Source organism: Acipenser ruthenus, chromosome 30, assembly GCF_902713425.1.
Source record: "Acipenser ruthenus chromosome 30, fAciRut3.2 maternal haplotype, whole genome shotgun sequence".
Taxonomy (NCBI): Eukaryota; Metazoa; Chordata; class Actinopteri; order Acipenseriformes; family Acipenseridae; genus Acipenser; species Acipenser ruthenus.
The window spans coordinates 8,307,243-8,329,729 of record NC_081218.1 but is presented as its reverse complement, the minus strand read 5'-3'; the positions used below and the strand labels follow the sequence as shown (position 1 = coordinate 8,329,729).

The window sequence follows — 22,487 nt, the reverse complement described above, 5'->3', positions numbered from 1 at the left end:
ATATATATATATACACACACACATACATATACACACACAGAGTGCCTTGCATAAGTATTCACCCCCCTTGGACTTTTCCACATTTTGTAGTGTTACAACCTGGAATTAAAATGGATTTAATTGGGATTTTTACCATTTGATTTACAAAACATACTTAACACTTTGAAGGTGCAAAATATTTTTTTATTGTGACACAAAAATTAAAACAAAAAAAGACATTTGTTGGTTGCGTAAGTATTCACCCCCCTGAGTCAATACTTGGTAGAAGCACCTTTGGCAGCAATTACAGCTGTGAGTCTTTTTGGGTAAGTCTCTACCAGCTTTGCACATCTGGATCCTGCAATTGTTGCCCATTCTTCTTGGCAAAATTGCTCAAGCTCTGTCAAGTTGGATGGGGACCGTTGGTGAACAGCAATTTTCAAGTCTTGCCACAGATTCTCAATCGGATTGAGGTCTGGGCTTTGACTGGGCCATTTTAAGACATTCAGGTTCTTGTTTTTAAACCACTCCAGTGTAGCTTTGGCTGTGTGTTTAGGGTCATTGTCCTGCTGGAAGGTGAACCTCCGCCCCAGTCCCAGGTCTCTTGCAGACTGAAACAGGTTTTCCTCTAGAATTTCCCTGTATTTGGCTCAATCCATTTTGCCCTCAATCCTGACCAGTTTCCCAGTCCCTGCCGATGAAAAGCATCCCCATAACATGATGCTGCCACCACCATGCTTCATCGTGGGGATGGTGTTCTCAGGGTGATGAGCAGTGTTGGCTTTGCACCACACATAGCATTTTGCACGAAGGCCAAAAAGTTCAATTTTGGTCTCATCAGACCAGAGAACCTTTTTCCACATTTGCTGTGTCTCCCACATGCCTTTTGGCAAAATCCAAAACGGAATGTGATATGGGTTTTTTTCAGCAATGGCTTTCTTCTCGCCACTCTTCCATAAAACCCAGTTCTGTGGAGCTTCGGGGTTATAGTTGTCCCTTGGAGGGTTTCTCCCATCTCAGCTGTGGATCTCTCCAGCTCCTTCAGAGTTACCATTGGCCTCTTGGTTGCTTCTCTGACTAATGCCCTCTAAGCAGAGTCACGGTTGTGCCATATTCTTTCCATTTTTTAATAATGGATTTAACGGTGCTCCGGGGGATGTTCGAAGTTTGGAATATTTTTTTATAACCCAACCCTGATTGGTGCTTCTCCAGAACTTTATCCCAGACTTGTTTTGATAGCTCCTTGGTCTTCATGATGCTGTTTGTTTAGATATGCTCTCTAACAAACTCTGGGGCCTTCCAGAAACAGGTGTATTTAATCTGAGATCATGCGACACTTTAATTGCACACAGGTGGACTCCATTCAATTAATTGTGACTTCTGAAGGCAATTGGTTGCACCAGAGCTTATTTAGGGGTGTCACAGCAAAGGGGGTGAATACTTATGCAATCAAGACTTTTCAGTTTTTTATTTGTAAATAATTTTGAAAAATATGTAGATTTTTTTTCCCCACTTCGACATTATGGACTATTTTGTGTAGATCAGTGACAAAAAATCCTAATTAAATCAATTTTAATTCCAGGTTGTAACACTAAAACATGTGGAAAAGTCCAAGGGGGGTGAATACTTATGCAAGGCACTGTATATATATATATATATGATTTTCTGCATTTTTGCACATTTTTCACATTGTATTTGGTCAGATTTGTGGGTTGTAGTAGTATACAGAGGGAGTCTCAGAGAAAAAATGACAAAGTTTGGTGCTTCTTTCATTTGTTTGGTGTGCAAGGTAATCAAACATGCAATCTTCAGGTATGAAATAGCCCCCCCTAGTTAACTCAACCCAATTAAAGGGATAATTGGGGTCAGCTGTTTGAGTACTTTGGTTAACAACCAGGCCTGATTTGGGCCAGCCCTGCCCACTATAAATCTGACTAACTTTGGCCCTTACCATCAGACTGAAGTTTTCAGCACACAAGTTCTAGAGGCACATCATGCCACAAACAAAAGAAATTCCTGAAGACCTCCGGAAAAAAAAAAAAGATGTTGATGCCTATCAGTCTGGAAAAGGTTACAAAGCCATTTCAAAGGCTCTGGGGCTCCACCGAACCACAGTAGGAGCCATATTGTCCAAATGGAGAAAGTTTGGGACAGTAGTGTATCTTCCCAGGAGTGGCCGTCCTGCCAAAATCTCTCCAAGAGCAAGGCGTAAAATCGTCCAGGAAGTCACAAAAAACCCTAGAACAACATCCAGGGATCTGCAGGCCTCTCTCGCCTCAGCTAAGGTCAGTGTTCATGACTTTACCATCAGAAAGACACTGGGCAAAAATGGGATTCGTGGCAGAGTAGCAAGGCAGAAACCATTGTTCACTAAGAAGAACATGAATGTTCTTCTCAAGTTTGCCAAAAAGCACCTAGATGATCCTCAAGATTTCTGGAACAATGTTCTATGAACAGATGAGTCAAAAGTGGAACTTTTTGGCCGACATGGGCCCCATTATGTCTGGCGAAAACCAAACACTGCATTCCACAGTAAGAACCTCATACCAACGATCAAGCATGGTGGTGGTAGTGTCATGGTTTGGGGATGCTTTGCTGCATCAGGACCTGGACGCCTTGCCATCATTGAAGGAACCATGAATGCTGCTCTGTATCAGAGGATTCTACAGGAGAATGTCAAGCCATCCGTCCGTGAGCTGAAGCTGAAGCGCAGCTGGGTCATGCAGCAATACAATGATCCGAAACACACAAGCAAGTCTACATCAGAATGGTTGAAGAACAAGAAATTTAAAGTTTTGGAATGGCCTATTCAAAGTCCAGACCTAAACCCCATTGGGATGTTGTGGCAGGACCTGAAATGAGCAGTTCATGCTCGAAAACCCACAAATGTCACTGAATTGAAGCAGTTCTGCATGGAGGAGTGGGCCAAAATTTTTTGTGTTATTTGTTCACTCATGGTCCCTTGTATCTAATAGGTTTTGGTTGAAGATCTGATAACATTCAGTGCCAGAAATATGCAAAAAATCAGACAGGGGGCAAATACATTTTCACAGCATGAGAGAGAGAGAGAGAGAGAGAGAGAGCTTAATGCTGAAAGACATGATATCTAGATTTTTCTAAAGAAACTCATGAACAAACTTTGTACTTTAATAATTATCAAACACATTGCTTAGTAATTTTTTTCTTTTTTCCTCAGGAGATTTGGTTAAGTTAAATCTGATATCCCAGAAACTCTAGCTGACATAGTGCTTTGTCTTTAAACTCAAACAAGTGCCATACTACTTAGTAGTAAATACATAGAATAGATTTTTAACTGAATGTGTGTAGAGATCTGAAATACTTTCAAGTCCGTCAAGCAGAGATTAGTTTTTCATAAGTATCATGATACATATCGTATCGTGACCTTGGTGTATCTCCGCACTCCTAGTATGTATGTATGTATAAAAATAAATAGAATATTTAAATGCAAAGCACACCAATATAAAATACACACACATTATATATATATATATATATATATATATATATATATATATATATATATATATATATATATATATATATATATATATATATATATTATATAAATAAATTATAGTAAAAGGTGCACAAAAGTACAACAAATACAAAAGTATTTAGGACGTTTCGGACAGGAGCCCTTTAATCAGCTAAAAATGCCACAGTGGACTCTGGGAGGAGCGAGTGCAGGAGTCTGAGATACACTTACCGACAGTAACCTCCATGTAATTGGGCGGAATTCTCTTGGGATGCCGGACCAGCTGCATCTCCGCAACTCTTCTGCAGATACGAAAGGAAATGGAAAGGGAAAGGCTGGCATTACTGTATGTACTGCATGGGTCATTTAAGAGAGTCACAATCATGCAAAGAAGTTATCAACATCTACACTCTCACGGGGTCTCTATGTCTCTCAAACAGTTTAAAACTAATAGATATCCCCAAGCCATGTGAACAGTAACACATTACACACATCATGCCCACACAAAGCGCCAGATATTGGGTACATGTTTTCCTATGCTAAATCAGAAGCCTTCAGCAGTTTACCCAAGTCTGAACCTGATCAATCAAATGGTTTGCAAGCTGCCTGCGAAAAAAGTAAAGCTGGCCCAAAAAGATACCCGCCCTTTCTATTCTTTGAAAATTAATTTTTAATTATTACAAAAAACGACCCTCACAGAAAGCAAGATGCCTGCAGATACAGGTAACAGGATTTTTATACTAGGAGCACAATTTCAGTTAGGATGTGGCCAGCTTCTACAGTAAACGTTTTTGCTGAAACCGGCACCCCCTTGTGGAAACTATCATCAGTACAATAACTTGATTTCATCATTTTAAAGCTATATATAATCCAACATTTATACAACCCCCCCCCCCCACACAACCTAAAAGCATCAAATAGAGGGATCTATTTTTCTCTCATTTGGTTGCTGGCTGCCTTCTGAGGGTTTTAAAAGCCAGGACGACTGAAACATGACTTTAATAAGACCTGAAGTGTGAGTGCACACTGCAGCTGAAGCACAGGGAATTGTATTCAATACTGTGGCTTGGGCTCCGAATCACACAAAGCCTACTTAGTTTTGTCACACAACTTACTACAAATATAAACTTGCACTGCAACCTGCACAGTGTTTTAAAAGCAATTAAAATCTAATACTCTATTAACAATAAAAGGAACTAAATTATACATAGTTTTGGACACAGCCAGTGCAAACCTTGACAATCAACATATTAAAACAGGGGTGCTTGTGATATAAATGAAACATCATTGTGAGGGTTTGGGGTGCATGGATATAAATGAAGCATCATTGTGAGGGTTTGGGGTGCTTGTGATATAAATGAAACATCATTGTGAGGGTTTGGGGTGCATGGATATAAATGAAGCATCATTGTGAGGGTTTGGGGTGCTTGTGATATAAATGAAACATCATTGTGAGGGTTTGGGGTGCTTGTGATATAAATGAAACATCATTGTGAGGGTTTGGGGTGCTTGTGATATAAATGAAACATCATTGTGAGGGTTTGGGGTGCTTGGATATAAATGAAGCATCATTGTGAGGGTTTGGGGTGCTTGTGATATAAATGAAACATCATTGTGAGGGTTTGGGGTGCTTGTGATATAAATGAAACATCATTGTGAGGGTTTGGGGTGCTTGTGATATAAATGAAGCATCATTGTGAGGGTTTGGGGTGCTTGTGATATAAATGAAGCATCATTGTGAGGGTTTGGGGTGCTTGTGATATAAATGAAGCATCATTGTGAGGGTTTGGGGTGCTTGGATATAAATGAAGCATCATTGTGAGGGTTTGGGGGCTCATTCCCAAACTTCTATAAAATCTGTTTTGGGGACATGACCGAAAATAACCAATATGATACATTTTACACCTGGGGGAAACAAAGTATTATAGATGACCATTATCGATAAAGAAATAAAAATGAAGCATCTTTGCTTTTCTTCCCCACAGCTAAAAGTGAATTAAATTCAGGTCTCCGGATCAAATGCTGTGTTCGTTTGGTCCAGAGATGTTGACCTCCTCCATGTGTTGAAAGTGTGTAAGGGTGACCTCCTTGTCTGCAGCAGGGATGGAAAGACGACTCCGTTGCAGAGCAATAAGCACACTTTGCATGCCATTACTGGAGCAGAAAGCAAAGCCAGTTTGCTGTGTATATTATTAGTTATGTAACTGCATGGACAGTTTTGCCTTTGATGCAGCTGGCTTGCGAAGTTCAAAAGGCGAGGAAGCATCTTTCAGGCGAGAGTTAGACAGCAGTGTGCAGATCTGAACAGACCTACAATTGTAATTACCACACAGTGGAAAGCTCTGGTAATTGGTATGGATACAGACAGTGTTGATAGATAGCAGCTATCCCACATGTGGGACATGATATGTCATTAACAAGCCTGTAACACTTCAAGGTTAACCCCTTTAATGCCAGTTCTACTCAGGCAACAACATCTGGATTTGTATTTTTCCTCTGGATGGATCCTTCTCTGAACACATCTTTCCTGACACACACTTGCCGCTTCTTTCTTAGCAACCTCTACCGAATCTGTCCTTTTCTCACTACTTCTTGCACTCCACTCCTGGTCCAAGCTCTTGTGCTCTCCAGATTGGTCTGCTGTAACTCCCTCCTTGCTGGTCTCCCTGCTATGGCTATCTGCCCCCTTCGGCTCATTCAAAATTCTGCAGCTCGTCTTGTATTCTCCCTTCGCTACTCTCATGTGCTGCTTCGCACCCTCCATTGGGTACCTAGCTCTGCTTGTATTCAGTTCAAGACCCTTGTTCTTGCCAACCACTCTCTTCACCACACTGCCCCCTCCTACCTTCAATCCCTTGCGTCTCCCTACACCCCCTCTCCACTCCGTTTGCTCCACTCTCCATCCTCCCGTACCCACTCCTTCTCTTCCCTAGCCCCTCACTGCCTTCTGCCACCTCCTCAAGACCCAGCTGTTAGACTGCCTTGTAGATGTCTTGATCAACCCCTCCTACTATACACCATGTTACTGGATCCTCAGCTGATGCACTATTCTTGCACTACTAATATGCCATTGTAGATATGGCATGTTGTAATCCTAACTTCTTGCATCCTATTTCATATAGTATTTTATTTATTATTTGCACTTACTGTAAAACTACACTATTTAAATATTAATTTTGCATTGTAACCCTGTACTGCCCTGTAACCCCTGTAAGTCGCCTTGGATAAAACTGCCAAAGCATTATCATTCAGGAGATGTTTACTATTTTACTTTCTCTTCATAGAGGGCTTTTTTATTTTATTATTTATTTATATTTCATGTAACTCCAGCTTCTAGAAATGAACACAGTTTCACACACACATGACAAAAGGCTTTGCAAAAACAAGCACCCCACTACGACATAGCCAAGCACTGAACACCAGATGCGAAAGAAATGATGTTTCTGCGCTTGATAACTTACCCAAGTCTGTGTTCTGACTTGCTAGAAGTTGCCTGAACTTCTCCAGCCTTGTTTTCTCTCGGACGGCCATCGGCGGAGCCCCAGAGGCATTCTGGTCCGAGATCCTCGCGATCAGGGGGATGACGGGCCGCAAGGGGAGAGACTGCTGTTTGTGCAGCGGCTTCCGAAATGAAGAACCATCTACACACACACAAACACAAGAGGACAACGCTGTAGCATGAAAAAAAGTGAATACGGGGGAAAGAGTTAGGGTCACAGGGCTTCAAAATAGGTTCCACATATTTAAAAGAAGCAGCCCACCTTGTGGAGAATATACAAGTTACCTTTAAAATCATTTGAAAAAATTGTTTCCAAAAGCGGTTTAATGTAACTCAAACCAAGTGCCGATGAAAGTGTGTGCTGATCTCTTCCAAATACTGTAGTACATGAAGGAGACTACCCGTTAACAAACCAGTGCCTAAACACAAAATAGTATCAGAAACAACAACAACAACAACAACAACATTACAGCACTCCCCTGTATGACACATCAGGCAGGAGCCACAGTTAAGAGGCCATGCTATTTGTGTTCGGTCTGAAAATGAGAATGGAGCTTCTAGTGGAATGGCATTACGAGGTCTTGTACCAAGTGGTCTGCTGTAGCATCACTGTATACAGGGTCAATCAGAACGCAAATAGACATTTTTTCAACACTACAACTCAGAAAATGTATGTCTGTTTCTGTGTCATGCACAGAGTAATGACATGCAAGACTACACACCTGGAGTATCCTATATATAGTATTATATACTCCAGAACATCACAGCATGAAAAGAAAAAAACAAGTGAAAAAAAAGAAGTGTTTGGGAGGTGCGGACTCTTGAAGACGACGTTCAGATAATGAACAGCAGGTTGTATTATTTTCAGCTGAATGGCAGCAAGGTGACAGATTGCACGGATTTCGGTTGGATAAAAATTATTTTAATAATTGTGCCTCAAGCCTCTCCCTCTTTGAAAATTTCAAACACATACAGTACATTTTATCAATGTTGCACCGAGTCACTGACAGAAAGCAATATTCTCCCCCACCCCCTTCCAGTAATAAAAATGTATGAGTACAGAGATATGAGTCTACAGGAGGATCTCATCTCAGAACATTCTATAAGGCAGACAAATGTCTTACTATATCACAGGACATGTATTGATCAGTTTCATTTATGGGGAAATTCATATGACAAATGTCACACTGTTAAAACACTGAAATCTGCTTTTAGACAGAAAAGCTTCACTTCCAGCCTGTGGCCGCCGAGATCTGGAAAGAGTTTAAAATATGCAGAAATCCCCATAACGTCAAGCACCCAAACCTGGAATATAAATCACAGCCAAAAGTGTGATATTACACAGAATCAGTCTTTCCCACATCAACATAAACAAAGGCACATTCCATGAAATTCTGATGAAAAACTGAGAAATAGAAGCGACCCAGATTCTAAAGAAAGCAGTGCTACAGACCCCTGTGGACCAAGAAATTCCCAGAAGCAATTTATTACTGCTCAGTCACTGCCGAGTGGCAGTGTGCTGGTTAGGATGAAATTACCAAATGTCCCATGGAGTGTGCCCCTGTAATTGCTTCATCCCAATATTAAATATGCTTCATAGCAGTATTAGATCCTGATAGCACTGACCAGCCCCTTAGAACAACTATAGAAGGCTGCAGTTCTGAATAGACCACAATGCAACTCAAAAGGGTAAAAGAAAAGTGAGAAGGTGCGTTTTAGTCAACAGCACTCCCTGCTCCACCTCGTAGGACACACACGCCATCACCAGCAAGGTGTGCAAGGCAAACCAATGGATGACTTTGCAGGGATAGTCCGATATAGTTGATAGCAAATTTTACAGAAGCGTGTTGCTGCCATAAATAAATAAATAAATAAATAAATAAATCACGTAATTACATCATGATTACCACGTAATTTCATGATTGGGAATTGCCACGTAATTACGTGATCATTTCTAATCACGTGATCATTCTTAACACATGGTACTGCAACGCTGGGTTGCATGGAAGCGTTCTCTATATTCAGAATGACTGCGTGGTCTTTCATTTCCATGTACTAGTGACACCGGCTTAAAATTCAATTTCTGCAAGTGTCACATGATACTTGTTTCTTGTTTATACTCTTAATAAATTAATGGTACAACCAAAAATATATATAAAAAAAAAGCATTTATTTAATTTAACAGGTTTATATCATAGCATAAACATTATGCATGGACAAATGTGATCACAAAGTTACGTTTTTCCAAAGCTGGTAAAGGGGCAGTACATGTGCTTATTAGTTACTATATCGTACTTACAGTTTATCTACTCAAACAACATGGTTGTAAAAAGCACCCACAAATTATCCATATCACGAAATTGTGATAATTCCCTATCACGTAATCACATGATAATTTGTTATGTAATTACGTGATAATTCCCTATCTCCAAATTATGAGATAGTCATCATGTAATTACGTGATATAATTTTTTTTTTTTTTTTTTTTTATGTATAGCAGCAATGCGCTTCTGTACAATTTAACCTTGACACGAGAGGCTGTGGAGGTTTCCAGCACCCTTCAACGCTATCAGGAGATCACACACAGACACCATGTGCAGACATGAGTGCGTCTCAGAGTGTTTCCCAAACAAACCTACAAGTGACACTTGAAAAACAAATTATGTAAAACACTACTTATTGATGTCAACAGGCATCTTTCTCTCTCACTTGGTCAAACACAACAAACACTAAATCAAAAATAAATATATGGCCAAAAGGTTTTTGGATCTTAGGTCTGCGACAGTCATTCCTCCTCTACACGTTCCACACAGAACTCATTTACTGAATTTGCATCACAGTGATAATACAGATCTCCACACGTTTGAAAACCCTGGAACTAATCATCAGCAAACAATGACCTTGGCATGCAGTCACATTGTGTTCAGGCTGTGAACTGGGAGAAATCACTCCTATACAGCACAGTATAGTGCAGATCAGATGAGCACCATGTTCACACGCCCATGTGCAAGATTCATGCAATACAAATAGAACAGCTTGAAACACAACAAGAGGCTTTCCGTGCGAGAAGTCACTTCATAACCCCTGAGTGCACAGCACAAGAGGCATCCTCATGTACAGGTACACTGGACCATGAAACACACCACTGCTACACCTTAGCATAAGCGTGGAAAAACCCAGCGGCACTGCACAAATCCACTGCCTTCAGTCACTTCAACTGTTTCATTCAAATGTGAACCTGCTGCTGTCTCTTACATTTGACGTCCAAAAATAAGATACTTCTTGTAGCATAGAAAGTATCCCAGATTCCTCATCAACTCTGCAGTACAGTATTTTGTGCTCAAATTCCATGTTTTGGTTTTCACACCAGTTTTACTTAAGGAGTTGAACTCGAAGCAGGATATTTTACAGAATATTGCCGAGATGAACTGCTGTACTTCCTGGTTCAGCACCCGGACACATTCGAAGGTGCTGTGCAATCCTCTTGTTACTGTTAAACGCTTCATGATTTATATATGTCACAGTTGTTTATTCATAGTAGACCGTGTTAAACAGTGAAATGTCTCTTTGATAGTTTTGTGTTTGGAGTCTAATAATAAGAGTCTGTAAAATATTCCAGATTCATCATCAGCCTGGCTTTGAAGTTGTGCATCTCTTTAGCAATATCGCCACCTTATGGGCAGAAGAACACTGCAGCTTTCTCACAGACAATGAGAACCGTACTGGGGCAGAAATAATTAAACTGGAGTTCCACAAGTGAACCAACCTCTCATGACAATTATACAAACTGTTTACTTATCCTAAAGCTTCAAATTAATTAATACCCAAATTACATGTGAACTCAACCAATTCGACAACTTGGTGGGATCAGTTTAAATATTCCCCCGCAAGCAGGAGAACTGCCTGTGTCCCTGTGGTTAAAGTAAGCAACTTCAAATGGCATGTGCATTTACTGTTTTACATACGTTATGATGTTTGAAATAGTTTTGGGTTCCGTTACTCCAATACTGAGTTCATATTTTCCTCTAGATCACTCACGATTATTCAGCCTGCGTGGGAATCCAAACAGCTGTTTTCATGCCATTCAAATCATGTGACCGTGTGACGAACACTGCCAGCCCCACCAGCTCTACAGTTAAACAGACACAGAGAGGTGGGTTCAACTCTGCCAGCCCCACCAACTCTAAAAATGTAACCGTTACCTAATGGGTATTTAATCTAAAGACCTTGAAACCTGAATAAGATATCAAAGCTGCATGTCGTGCCTGTGGACGCAGTCGTGCCCGTCCATAAGGACATAAAAGGCCTGCCGACACAAACATCGTCCTCATTTTTCCTTTGAGACTGCTGCAATCATGGACGCAGCGACCCTGGTTAATGGTTACATTTCTATTCCAGTTCCCTATATTAAGTATGAAATGTAACCATTACCTTAACAGGTATGAATACCAAATCTGTCACAAGGCAATTTTGCAGACCAACTGGAATGCTACAAGGCTAAGCCAAAGGCCACCTTGCACTTTACCATTAGGAACCCCAGTACAAGTAGCTATGGCTAAAAAATTGAGGGAGAAACTCACCTGATATGTCTATTTGTAAGTGTTGGCCCAGAAGACACCCTTAACAGTTCCAAAAACCAGGGTTTTGAGGATCCACGACAAGTCTGTAGAACCTAGTAACGGTATGGGTAGTAGCCCACACCGCTGCATTGCGAATGTCATTTGACAGATTTACCCTGGAATATAGCCCACGAAATTGCCATGCCCCTGAAGGAATGGGACAGTGAGCTTTTCTGGAGGGGGCAAGCTGGCCAGCTCATAGGCAGTTCTGCATGTGTCTCCTATCCATTTGAACAGCCTCTGCCTAGGCAGGGCTTGATCACGGGACCTCGTCCCAGTGCAAACACGACATTGTCCTCTTTTTGTCCTATCAACATGCATGCCAGGGCCCGCCCGGTGCAGCGCGTATAGCACTGCACCTCCCTGTCAGACTGGAAGGAGGTGGAAAGAAGCCTCCAAATCCACAGACTGGTTGACATGGAATGCAAAAGGCAGGATCGGTACGGAGCGTAACCCTTGTCCTGGTAAAAATTAAACAGGTTCTCATGAAGGAGAAACACTGCATCTCGCTCATCCGCTTTGCAAAGGTGACAGCAAGTAAACAGTCGCTCGAGTGATAACATTTAAGCTTATCCACTTTCAAAATGTTTTGCCCACCAGGAAGCTAAGCTCCTGGGGAGACTGAATCAATTTTGATATGGCAAACTGAAATAGCTGCCAAATAGACCAGAAAAAGACACACAGCTGTTAGACGTGAAGCTGCAGTGTTTTCTGATTAAAGCAATTAAAGATGTAATTTCTCCTTACTGCTTCTAACTGCTCTGTACTTTTCCACGACTGTACTTCTCCCACGCTGTCGCTTCCAACTGAGCCAGTCGTCCAGGTAATGGAGTACTCTGATGCCTTGGAGTCTCAATGGGGCCAGAATAACCTCCATGCGCTTCGAAAAGGCATAGGGAGCTAGAGAGAAGCCAGGCAGCAAGACCCTGAATTCGTATGCTGTTCTGAAAGGCGAACCGCAGGTACTGTTTTTATGAGGATACGGAAATAGGCATCTTTGAGGTCCACCATGGTGAACCAATCTCCTGACCTGAATGACTGCAACAGCTGTTTCACCATTTTTAACCTCCTTCGGCTCAGATACAGGTTGACCGTGTTTGAACTGCAGTGTGTGCCGGTCTGAACGGTAGTAAGCACCCACATGTCTGTGGTGCACTGACACCAATACTCCAGATGGCTCCCTGAGAAGGGGCCCTGGACCTGTGGCAGCTAACCCCTAAGGCCGCTGCTCACCTTGCGGCTTGGCCTGAGGCTCTTGCCTTTGCATCGGGCGGTGGTCTGGCCACAGGCGCAGCTGGCTGTGCTGGTCCCTGAGGTCGTTGATAAAAGGATACAAACACAGACATTGTGCAATAGCAAGCAATGTACAGTAAGAATACAATTGCTGCCTCAGCTGCTAAAGACAGCAACAGGACTGTCAACAAGGCCTGCTTGGTACCAGACAGGGATGTAAACAACGGTCGGTAGCGGGCCAGAACCAGACGGAACTGAGCAAACTTTGTCTCCATCAGGCATGCGTGCCTGTGGGAAACTGCTGCCCAGATCTTTATTCCTGGGTGCGTATCTCTCCCTTGGCTCAGAGCCATGGGGCGAGAACGCAGCCACCTCTCTAAGAGACGGTGATGGGGAAGACAGCTGTACAGGTGAGGGACGCAGAGCACACTGTAGAGCTGCAGGAGAAATGTTTCTCCAACGTATGATTGGAGAATGCACACAAAACCCACAGAAAATGCGGTTTACCCGTGGCCTTGCATGTTTTACATTGAATAAAATCCAATCATTATGCAAATAGCAGGCAATGTACCATAAGGATGTACAGTTTCTGCCTCAACTTGCTAAAAACATCAACTAGACTGTCAACAAGGCCTACTCAGTAGCAGATTGGGGATTGTAAAACCCTGGTCCAGAGCAGGTCGGAACCAGAACGGTACCGGTGCTTGTAGCTCCAGGTCGGTAAAGTAGTGTACAGTACTGTTGCTGCCCTCAAGGGGGCATCTGCTCAAGCAGCAACAACACTGTACAGTAATGCAACAGTGGGGACGCTCTGTAGACCAGAGCACCTGCAAGACCGCAGTGGCCTCTTGATCAATTGCATAAGCTCTGCCATTACAGGGGGAGCTTAACCACAGGGGATGCTCATCTGACTTCATGTCCTCAGACGGGAATGGCAGCTCCTAGAGACGTAGAGCACCTTGGAGAAATGCGCATTAAAACTGGCAGAAAAGCGGTTTGATAAAGACAGCAACTGAGCTGTCAACAAGGCCTGCTTGGTACTAGACAGACAGGCTGGCTTTGCACGTGTCACAGGGATAAACCCAGGCATTATGCAAACAGCAAGCAATGTACAGTAAGAATGTACAGCTGCTGTTTGGTACTGGTTCAGTGCCTGTAGCACCGGGAAGGTACATTAGTGCGCAATGGGGGCTGCACATCCACTGCCATTCTAGACAACGCCCCAGCCAAGGCTGGACGGGTTTGCTCAAGCAGCAACGCCGCTGCGTAACAGGACGGGAGCTGCAGCTCCTGTATACAGTACTTACTGTAACAGGGCTGGTGCAGTATACAGTACTTAAAAAAAATACGCGGCATCAGACAGCACAAGCAGTGACGCCGCTGTACAGTATGTTACGGGCAAAAGCACTGTAAAAAGATAAAAACCGGGTCCACTGGCACTGGACCAGGGATGGTATCACTGTTCGTACCACAATCAACTTTGAACCGAGTCTGAATGGTGATGAAGCGATCAGTTCACAGCTGCACAGGGCCAGAGCACTGGTGCTGTACAGTACCCTTCCCTTGCACGTACGGTGGTGATACACCACGCGGTGGTGGAGGTACCTTTGGTACGGTGAGGTGCGGTGGTACACCAGCTACAGTTGTACAGACACAGAGTAGGTGGGTTCAACACTACCAGTCCCACCAACGTTACACTTGTACAGACACAGTACAGGTCTATGATTGTCACAGAATTTAAATGGCATAAAAACTATATCTGAAACAGTATGGGATCCCTTCTATTAAAAGGATGCGCTCAGGCAGATGATCAAGGTAGGAATAACCTGGGGAACTTCATGAAAGCTGCATGTTGTAAATATGAACATTACCAGTTCTTTACATGTGACATTTGTATCAGATCAAAGCTGCAGTACATTGTGTTAGTGCAGCAGTAGCCATGTGTGATCAGTGCACAAAGGATTTAGAATAAAGAGGGGAAAACGGAACAAGTATTAAAAAAGACTAGAAAAACGAAATGCAAAACAGAGAGATATCTGCAGTTTCAGATAGTATTGACAGACAGAAACTGTGATGATAGAACCCTCTGAAGACATCAAGGCTGCTCTTTACTGTCAGAATGTTTTAGCGCAGGGGTTCCCAAAGGTGGGCTGCCACACAATCCCGGGGGGGCCACGCTATTTTTTTTCTACTAATTGTGAAAAGCAGGCACCGGCAACAACTGTAACTGTAGAAAAATAAAGTGTAGCAAGGGAGTATTGGCGGACTGACAATCAAAGCAGAATTTCACAAATCAGAGCCAACATATCGCCTACCTGTAGGTGGGATGTAGAGCGAGGGCTCTGACAATAGGGCGGTGTTAAGGTCATGTGATCACTCTGCTGGCAGATGTAAAAAGTGTGTTCAGTATTAATAGAATTACAATGTCGAACCCGCTACCAAAGATTTTGAGTATAAAAGAACAAAAAAGGCAGCTACAGGAGTTTGAATGCATTTGTACCACGGGCTTAGTTTTGAGGTGCTGGAATGGGTTCAATTTCTTTTGTAGAAACGTTTTCATACTAACTTTTGTGCTTGATAACATTCATTTAAAAATTCAATTGATGCTTATGAAATATGTTTTTGTGACTAATTAGCTACTAACATTTAAAATACTGGAGTACTTTGATATATGTTTCACTATTAACTAAATCAAGTTATTAATCAAATTCATAAATCTTGTTACATACTGTGACGGAGAACACCCCGCCCCTGTATTATTATTTGTATATATGTATGTTTTGTAGTATTATTATTATTATTATTATTATTATTATTATTATTATTATTATTATTATTATTATATTTGTAGGCGGGCGGGGGAAGCCGTCCATCCTAATCATTATTGTGTTTATGTGCGGGCGGTCGAGCACCGTCCCTCTTTTATTATTGCTGTTTGAGACCCGACAAGAGAGCCAGTCTTGTAATATGTAGTCGTGGAGATGGGGTTAAAACCCCTTCCCTATAACTCTCGTGGGAATGTGGCTGGAGCCTTAATAAGGTAATTTATTAATAGGTAATTAAGGCTCCAGCCACAAATATAAAAGACCCACTCTCGGCTCAGTGGGGGTGGGATGTTCAGAGGTGGAACGAGAGAGAGAGAGAGAGAGAGAGAATTAAAAAAAAAAAAAAAAAAACATATACAGGATCAGTGAAGGCGTTTACCCAGCCTGACCTGTATTGGCTGTTCATTTTGTGTTCATGATTTGTTTTGTTTAAAATATTTGTTTCGCTCTGTGAGCACAGCGTTTTTTTGTTTAAATCTTTTGCTTTGTTTTTGTATTTAAAATAAAGACGGCGCAAACGCCATTGCACCCTACCTGCAGCATCTGTTTCAGTTCCTGCTTCTGGCCTGACGTCATCACACACACCGTCCTGTCACACATGCCTACCGGTAACTGATTTATTAAAATGTTTGTATGTACTGCTATTTTATTGATTACTGGCTCGTTCAGGTCGTCTTAAAATAACACTAGAATATGTTTTGTTGGAAAATATTAATAATAATAATAATAATAATAATAATAATAATAATAATAATAATAATATTTGACATTCAAATTGTGGTGCAGATGGATTTATTTATAAAAGTTTTCTGTGGGGCGTGTAACAAGCCAACTTAATGTGATTTTGCAAGTTGTATTTGGTTGTGTTTGGTTGTATTTGGTTGTAGAGTAGTGGTGAAAAAAGTAACTTATGCAAGGATCTCGTTTCGCTATGTTGTGCGCAATCGTCATGTTTGTGCATGACAGTTCAGCGCGAGAGGTACCGGGCTGGACGTTTTAGTTAGTGTTCAGAAATTAGGATTTAAAGGTTATGTTTTTGTGCAGATTGTAGCGGTTTTACTCAAAAGTGATTCCTGTTCAGGCATTTATGAATGGGAATAATAAGAGACATGCACTTCTTTATTTTTTGATGACCAACAAAAAGCTGCATTTCTAAAATGTTCAATTATACAAAAAGGTACCTAATAAAGGTTTAATAAAAACATCTGTTTAGTTTTATTTTATTTACTAAAATTAAAGGGTTTCAAAAAATTGTATTTTCACTCAGTGCATAGTTTGTGAATTCAATCTTTCACAATATTTATTCAAATGAATAAAGGACAGTTTAGATTAGGTTTATTTATAATGTTACGGGTTTAAACATACACAATGTTTTTAATTTAACATTTTCCCAAGAAGCGCTACTGGGCCGCAGTGCCTAATGCAGCTGAACAGGTAAAAGAAAGTTTGGGAACACCTGCTTTAGCACAAACTGTGAATAATAGAATATACTGTATGTTATTCAGTTCTGTATGTCAATCCTGAAGAACGAATACAAATTTGATGTGTAAAAAAAAAAAAAAAAAAAAAAAACGCTACTTCAGCATTTTTCTGTTGCCGAGGACGTGCTACCATCTTCTCATCTGCATCAGTCTGTTAACTCATGCAGCTGTTCATCAGATGGAAGTAAAATGTTTGGATACAGTTTGTAGATGCCTGGACAGAAAGTATTTGTTTTATTTTTGAAATGTCAGTCTTCTTTGATTACTATTTCAACAATGAAGACCGGTGTAAAGGCCTAGCAAAGAGAACACCATTCAAAAGAGCAGAGCAGTCATGGATATGCCCACTTCACCACGGTAAAACTTTTCTGTACTTGTTAAGACATTTAACTGTGTTACATATTTGGGTTACATTTGCATACATTCCGTTTATCTTTCAAAGTAATCAATAGAGGATTTCCGAACCACGTCTCACAATCCACAATGCAACACTGCTATGCCATGTTAAAAAGGATGCCTTTGCATGTAAAGCAACCGTAGTGATTTTAAAACATGACAAACGTGAACAAACGGGGCCATAGTTTTACATATTCTGCTTTAGCAGGGAGGGTTTGGCTCGACAGACCCATTCCTAGTGAAGCATCCCCTTGCACAATCACTACGGCTCACCTGAGGGTTGGGATAGCTGCACGGCGCTGTTTGACTTTACCACGCTCCCGTTGGCCTGGACCCTCTCTGTTGATTGTGGCCACTCTGGTTTCTCTCGGACCTTGCTGTAGTTGTGTATGACCTGTGCCGCCGTTGCCACGGCTACCTTGGAGTTGAGGTTGGGAGGAGTGTTAGGGGGAGGGCCGCCCAAAAACTCCTCTTCCTCATCGTCGCCAATGTCCCAGGCGTCGCTGGTGCTCCGGGCAAACTCGAGAAAACTTGAAGCTTTTTTTGATTTTATAGACAATGCGTTAGTCTTGGGTGCTTCTTTTAAAAAACTGAAATGAAACAGAGAAAGAAACAGAATTGGAACAAGGATACTTTGAAGGAACTGGTAAGGGGGCATGAATTTCAAGCACGGAGATAAAACCAAATAAAGGATTTCCACAGCATCGCTGCACAGCAGGTAGGCACTCAGTAAAGCAGAGATCAAAAGGCTTGCAGGATGGAGAACTTTAATTTCACTGAAGGGTATTCTGTGTTAATTCATACACTGGGGTTAAGCAGGTTCTCACAACCTTCTATTGAAGGTTTTCACACCCGATGCATGGCAGAGTCGCTCAGTCCTCCCTGGCAGGGCCACCACTCGATTCAGGGAAGTGCCACCAGACTGGTACATCTCCTTCATTGCAAGCAGTCTCAAGGCCAGTTAAAACTGTAACTGTTGTACTATGTGGCTGAATGAAGCAACCACAGGATATACTTGAGCAGAATAAATCTTGTTTGTTTTTTGGGGAGTGTGACAGGGTAAGAAACTGCACAAAAAAAGTACAAACAAAAAGGCACAAGGGCAAAAATAAAAGTTTAACCCTTTAAGTAGTGAGTTCTAAAATGCCCTGCCGGCCCTACGGGAGTGAGTTTTTTTCTGTCTTCTGCATGCGCTTGATTATTGAGTACAGCGGACAAACAAGCTGAAAGCTATATGTTTGTATGTATGTAATGAATACTGAAAATAGACTAATTATTTTTACCGTAAATAATTAACTAATAAATATACTTTATTTTGTCATAGGCAAGGTTTTGACTAAAAAACAGGTAGACAATAAACAATGGGGTGGAACAACCACAACATGTCAAAAAAAGGGCAGAAAGAAAGAAAGAAAGAAAGAAAGAAATCATATCTGGGTAAAGCGGTTGTGGGGGCGGAGGGAGTGAGAGTGTCTAATGCTTCAGCGTACGATACTCCTTGAAGCATGGAGCAACGCACAGAGATGTTTCTAATACCTCTTTCTCACTGAGCAATTTGTCGGTTTACAGACATTGTTGACAATTTTGTGACTGTTTACTGTATGTAATTCAGTCAATATTTGGCAGAGGGCACAAAACACCAATAAAGTTTAAAGTTGCAGAACGTACCAGTACGTTTGTACTCCATGGGGACCAGAGAGCAGTTTAAGTACCGGTACGTTCGTACTACTCAAAGGGTTAAACACACAAAACATAGGCTGGGCATTCGCATTCACTACTTTTACAAAAACATGCGCAGAAACACAGTAACAAAAACAGTGCACACTCACCAAACTCCCCTTCCCAAATGGAGCCCTGGGCTCTCCTTTTATAGAATGTGGCTGCTCCCAATCAGCACCAATTATTCTATTAAGGAGCAGCCACATTCTTACATGTTTTTGGCAGGGACAGGAATTAACCCCGTCCCTGCCAGCCACCACCAAAACAAACAAAACACCACAACTTTTTACAGGCAGAGCTCTTGCTCTGCCACAGGTTTTGTTTTTTTGAGCTGCTACAAAAGAATAGTTGCCTCTTATAAGCATTTGCACTTTACAAAATTGGGGAGGGGGAGGCAGCTCATGTTGTCTTAACTTGAAGGGCATGAGGGACTTGTTAATAGATTCTTTACTCAACTATCAAGCTAGCAACAACCAGAAACACAGAATGCAGAAGCAGGTTTATTTTTCCAACCACAAGTTAATTCTGCCATGACACAATGCTTTAAGCAGGAAGGCAAAGGACTGTGAAATTAAAAAGTCACGCTTGTAACAGGGTAAACAGGCTTGTAACTGTCCACTCTACCCAGCAGCTCAGGTAGCCATGCTGCCAGGAGCAGACAGTTACAGAAGATCAAGCTATAAGAAAACAAGCATTTCATCTACTGCTTTATTCAGTACAATGTTAATGCATACTAAACATCTCTACAAGTTTATTAGTTTATGCTATTGGAGGAGCAGACGCTTACACATTGTACAACGTCCCTGTAGGTTCAGGATGATTTCTGCTAACCCGAGTGGAGTCAGGAATGAGATTCTAGCCTTCATGGGTTTGTCTTTGTATAAACAAGAAAGACAATGCCTTGCATTGCACTGCAGGAATAATTGACCGATTGCAAAGCCGACCAATCAGAGAGCTCATAACCTACCACGTGCTCAGCTACGCTTAGTTACAGTACCCAACCGCCTTAACCTCGGACAAACAAATGCCAGTGACAATAATACAATCTCTATATTATAATACAATCTCTAATACAATCTTTATATTGCATAAACGTACCTGCCGGTGCAAATGCAGTACTGCTCAGTAATATTTTCACCTCGACCTCGATCAACAACGTGTGCGGCTTCTCTCTCTAACGCGGTGTTCGGTAACACTTCACTTCTATTGTTACGACATTCTCGACTGCTGAGATTTTGACTACCATTACCATGGATGTACCCATCAACAGCGTACTGAAGCCTCTTATCAACTGTGGGACGAGATTTGATCAGTTTTCCAAAAGGACGTTGTAACGTTTTGTTTTAATTTGCAAAGTCGAACACTTGAACGCGGCACGGCTGTCATTTTTATCTCGGTAGCTTGTATCTAGGGTGTGAAAAGTGGGCGTGGCTAAAGTCGGATTTGCGATCTGTGAATTCTGAGAGAGTCTTCACCTGGGACTTCTGTTAAATCAGCATGACACCTCCCTTTGACACTGAGCTCGCACTGCATTTATTGGGTTGTGAGGTTGAGCACACCTTGACCTCTGGTGTAAAACCCAATACACAGGGACTCACAATATTGGATTTTCTTTGCACTTGCTCCTTTGCTTGATCCTATACCTTGGTTTAAATGACTTTTAAAATGAACAGTCCCCCACGGCCCCAGATAGTGCAGTGCTTCCTGATTCACAAGGATATCTCTAGAACTGTATCTGATGTGAAAGCTTGAACAGAATGCACTGCTACACAGTGTACAACTCAATGATTGAAAGAGGCACAGCACTGTTACAACTGTGAAAAGAAATCAAATGAAATGAAATGAAATCAAATGAAATGAATCGGCAACCTCTCACAGCAGAAGCTACAGAGTTTTTTCTTAATCACTTTAGGAGATTTGAATGAAACACACAGCAAACAGTAAAAAATGAACATAAAAATATGCTTGCTGGTTTCTGGATGAAACAGTGTACAGTTTAAACACACACACACACACTATATATATGTATTACACAATGCTGCAGGCACATGGCTATGGCATGCGTTCTGCTGCTATAAATTAGGAGCTCAAACCTGAAGCCAGGACACACACACACACACACACACACACACACACATATAAATCAATAGTCCAAGAGTCCTTGGCTCACCGTGCACTAGCGACCCCTGTGACTGGCAGGGTGCCCGCAGGCCTGCCTGTGTGCAATTCAGAACTGCATGATCCTCTGACGCTGTAGTTCTGTGATGGCTTCACGGCATGCTTGCAGTGCGAAAAAAGCAGATGGCTGACGGCAGACGTTTCGGCGGATGCGAGTGCTAGTCTCTCTGGAGTTAGTGCGGGGGTTGCAGCGCTGAGCCGGGTTGAATATTTGGGCATTCTAAATTGGGAGAAAATAGGGGGTAAAATAATTGGAAAAGTCCAAATTCAAAATAAATAAATAAATAAATAAGCGAGCGTCCCCTTCAGCACTGTGTTCAAAGCGCGGCACGGGAGAGGTGGTAAAACGTCCCTGTTAAAATGTTGAACAGCCTGTGCTTCCGATTAGGAGTTCCTCAGCACTAACCCAGGTTAATGTCAGCTCTGCTCCAGTGAGTGGCCCCTGCTCATCACAGGACACCCGGGAGCAGGCATGGGAATGACTGCAGCTTATAATGCAAAGTGAATCCCTTAGGTTTGCTGTATGCTTGCTATTATCACTTGTATCGTTATAGTGCACAAATCTGTCCAAAAAAAACAAAAAAACAAAAACCACATACCTGCACATTTCTCATCGGGAACTAACAAACACACATTAAATAATTGTATAAAGCATTATTGAATGTTTAAAATATATCTTTATTTTGGATCTAGACCAGTGCAGTGCAGTGCAGTGCAATAGGTAACAGCACTGCAGCTTACTAACCTATTCATGGGTATGAATTCCCTTTGGTCGTCTGGTTTTTAGTCCTACTTTACTGAGAGAATGTCTTGGCTGTCGTAGGAAACTGGTTAGACAAGGTGCATTTACCTATGAAGGTGAACAGCAGGTTATTCACCAGGTGTGGTAAAGATATAGAAAGTTATCATGGTCAAACCACACATCTACTCAGAACGGCAGTACCTGGACAGAGCACTGTAGAGGGAACAAAATCTGTACTGCAGCACATTTGTATTTTATAGTATTTCCAGTTATATTCTGCTGTATACCCAAGTCTCTGGAACGCTCAACCCAGAAGAATC

General features: G+C 41.8%; 1 protein-coding gene across 7 annotated transcripts in view; it reads right to left on the bottom strand.

The window, feature by feature from the left end:
- LOC117435057 (TBC1 domain family member 22B) overlaps window positions 1-22,487 on the bottom strand; it is a 168,496-nt gene that overhangs the window by 133,962 nt on the left and 12,047 nt on the right. For 4 of the 7 annotated variants that reach the window (XM_059004715.1, XM_059004716.1, XM_059004717.1 and 1 more), the window contains 4 exons: window positions 21,418-21,645; window positions 17,802-18,118; window positions 6,937-7,116; window positions 3,707-3,777 (listed from right to left, as the gene is read on the bottom strand). In XM_059004715.1, coding sequence (XP_058860698.1) covers window positions 3,707-3,777; window positions 6,937-7,116; window positions 17,802-18,118; window positions 21,418-21,645 — 796 coding nt within the window. The remainder of the gene's footprint in view (window positions 1-3,706; window positions 3,778-6,936; window positions 7,117-17,801; window positions 18,119-21,417; window positions 21,646-22,487) is intronic. The other 3 variants (XM_059004720.1, XM_059004721.1, XM_034907759.2) reach the window with 1 other exon arrangement.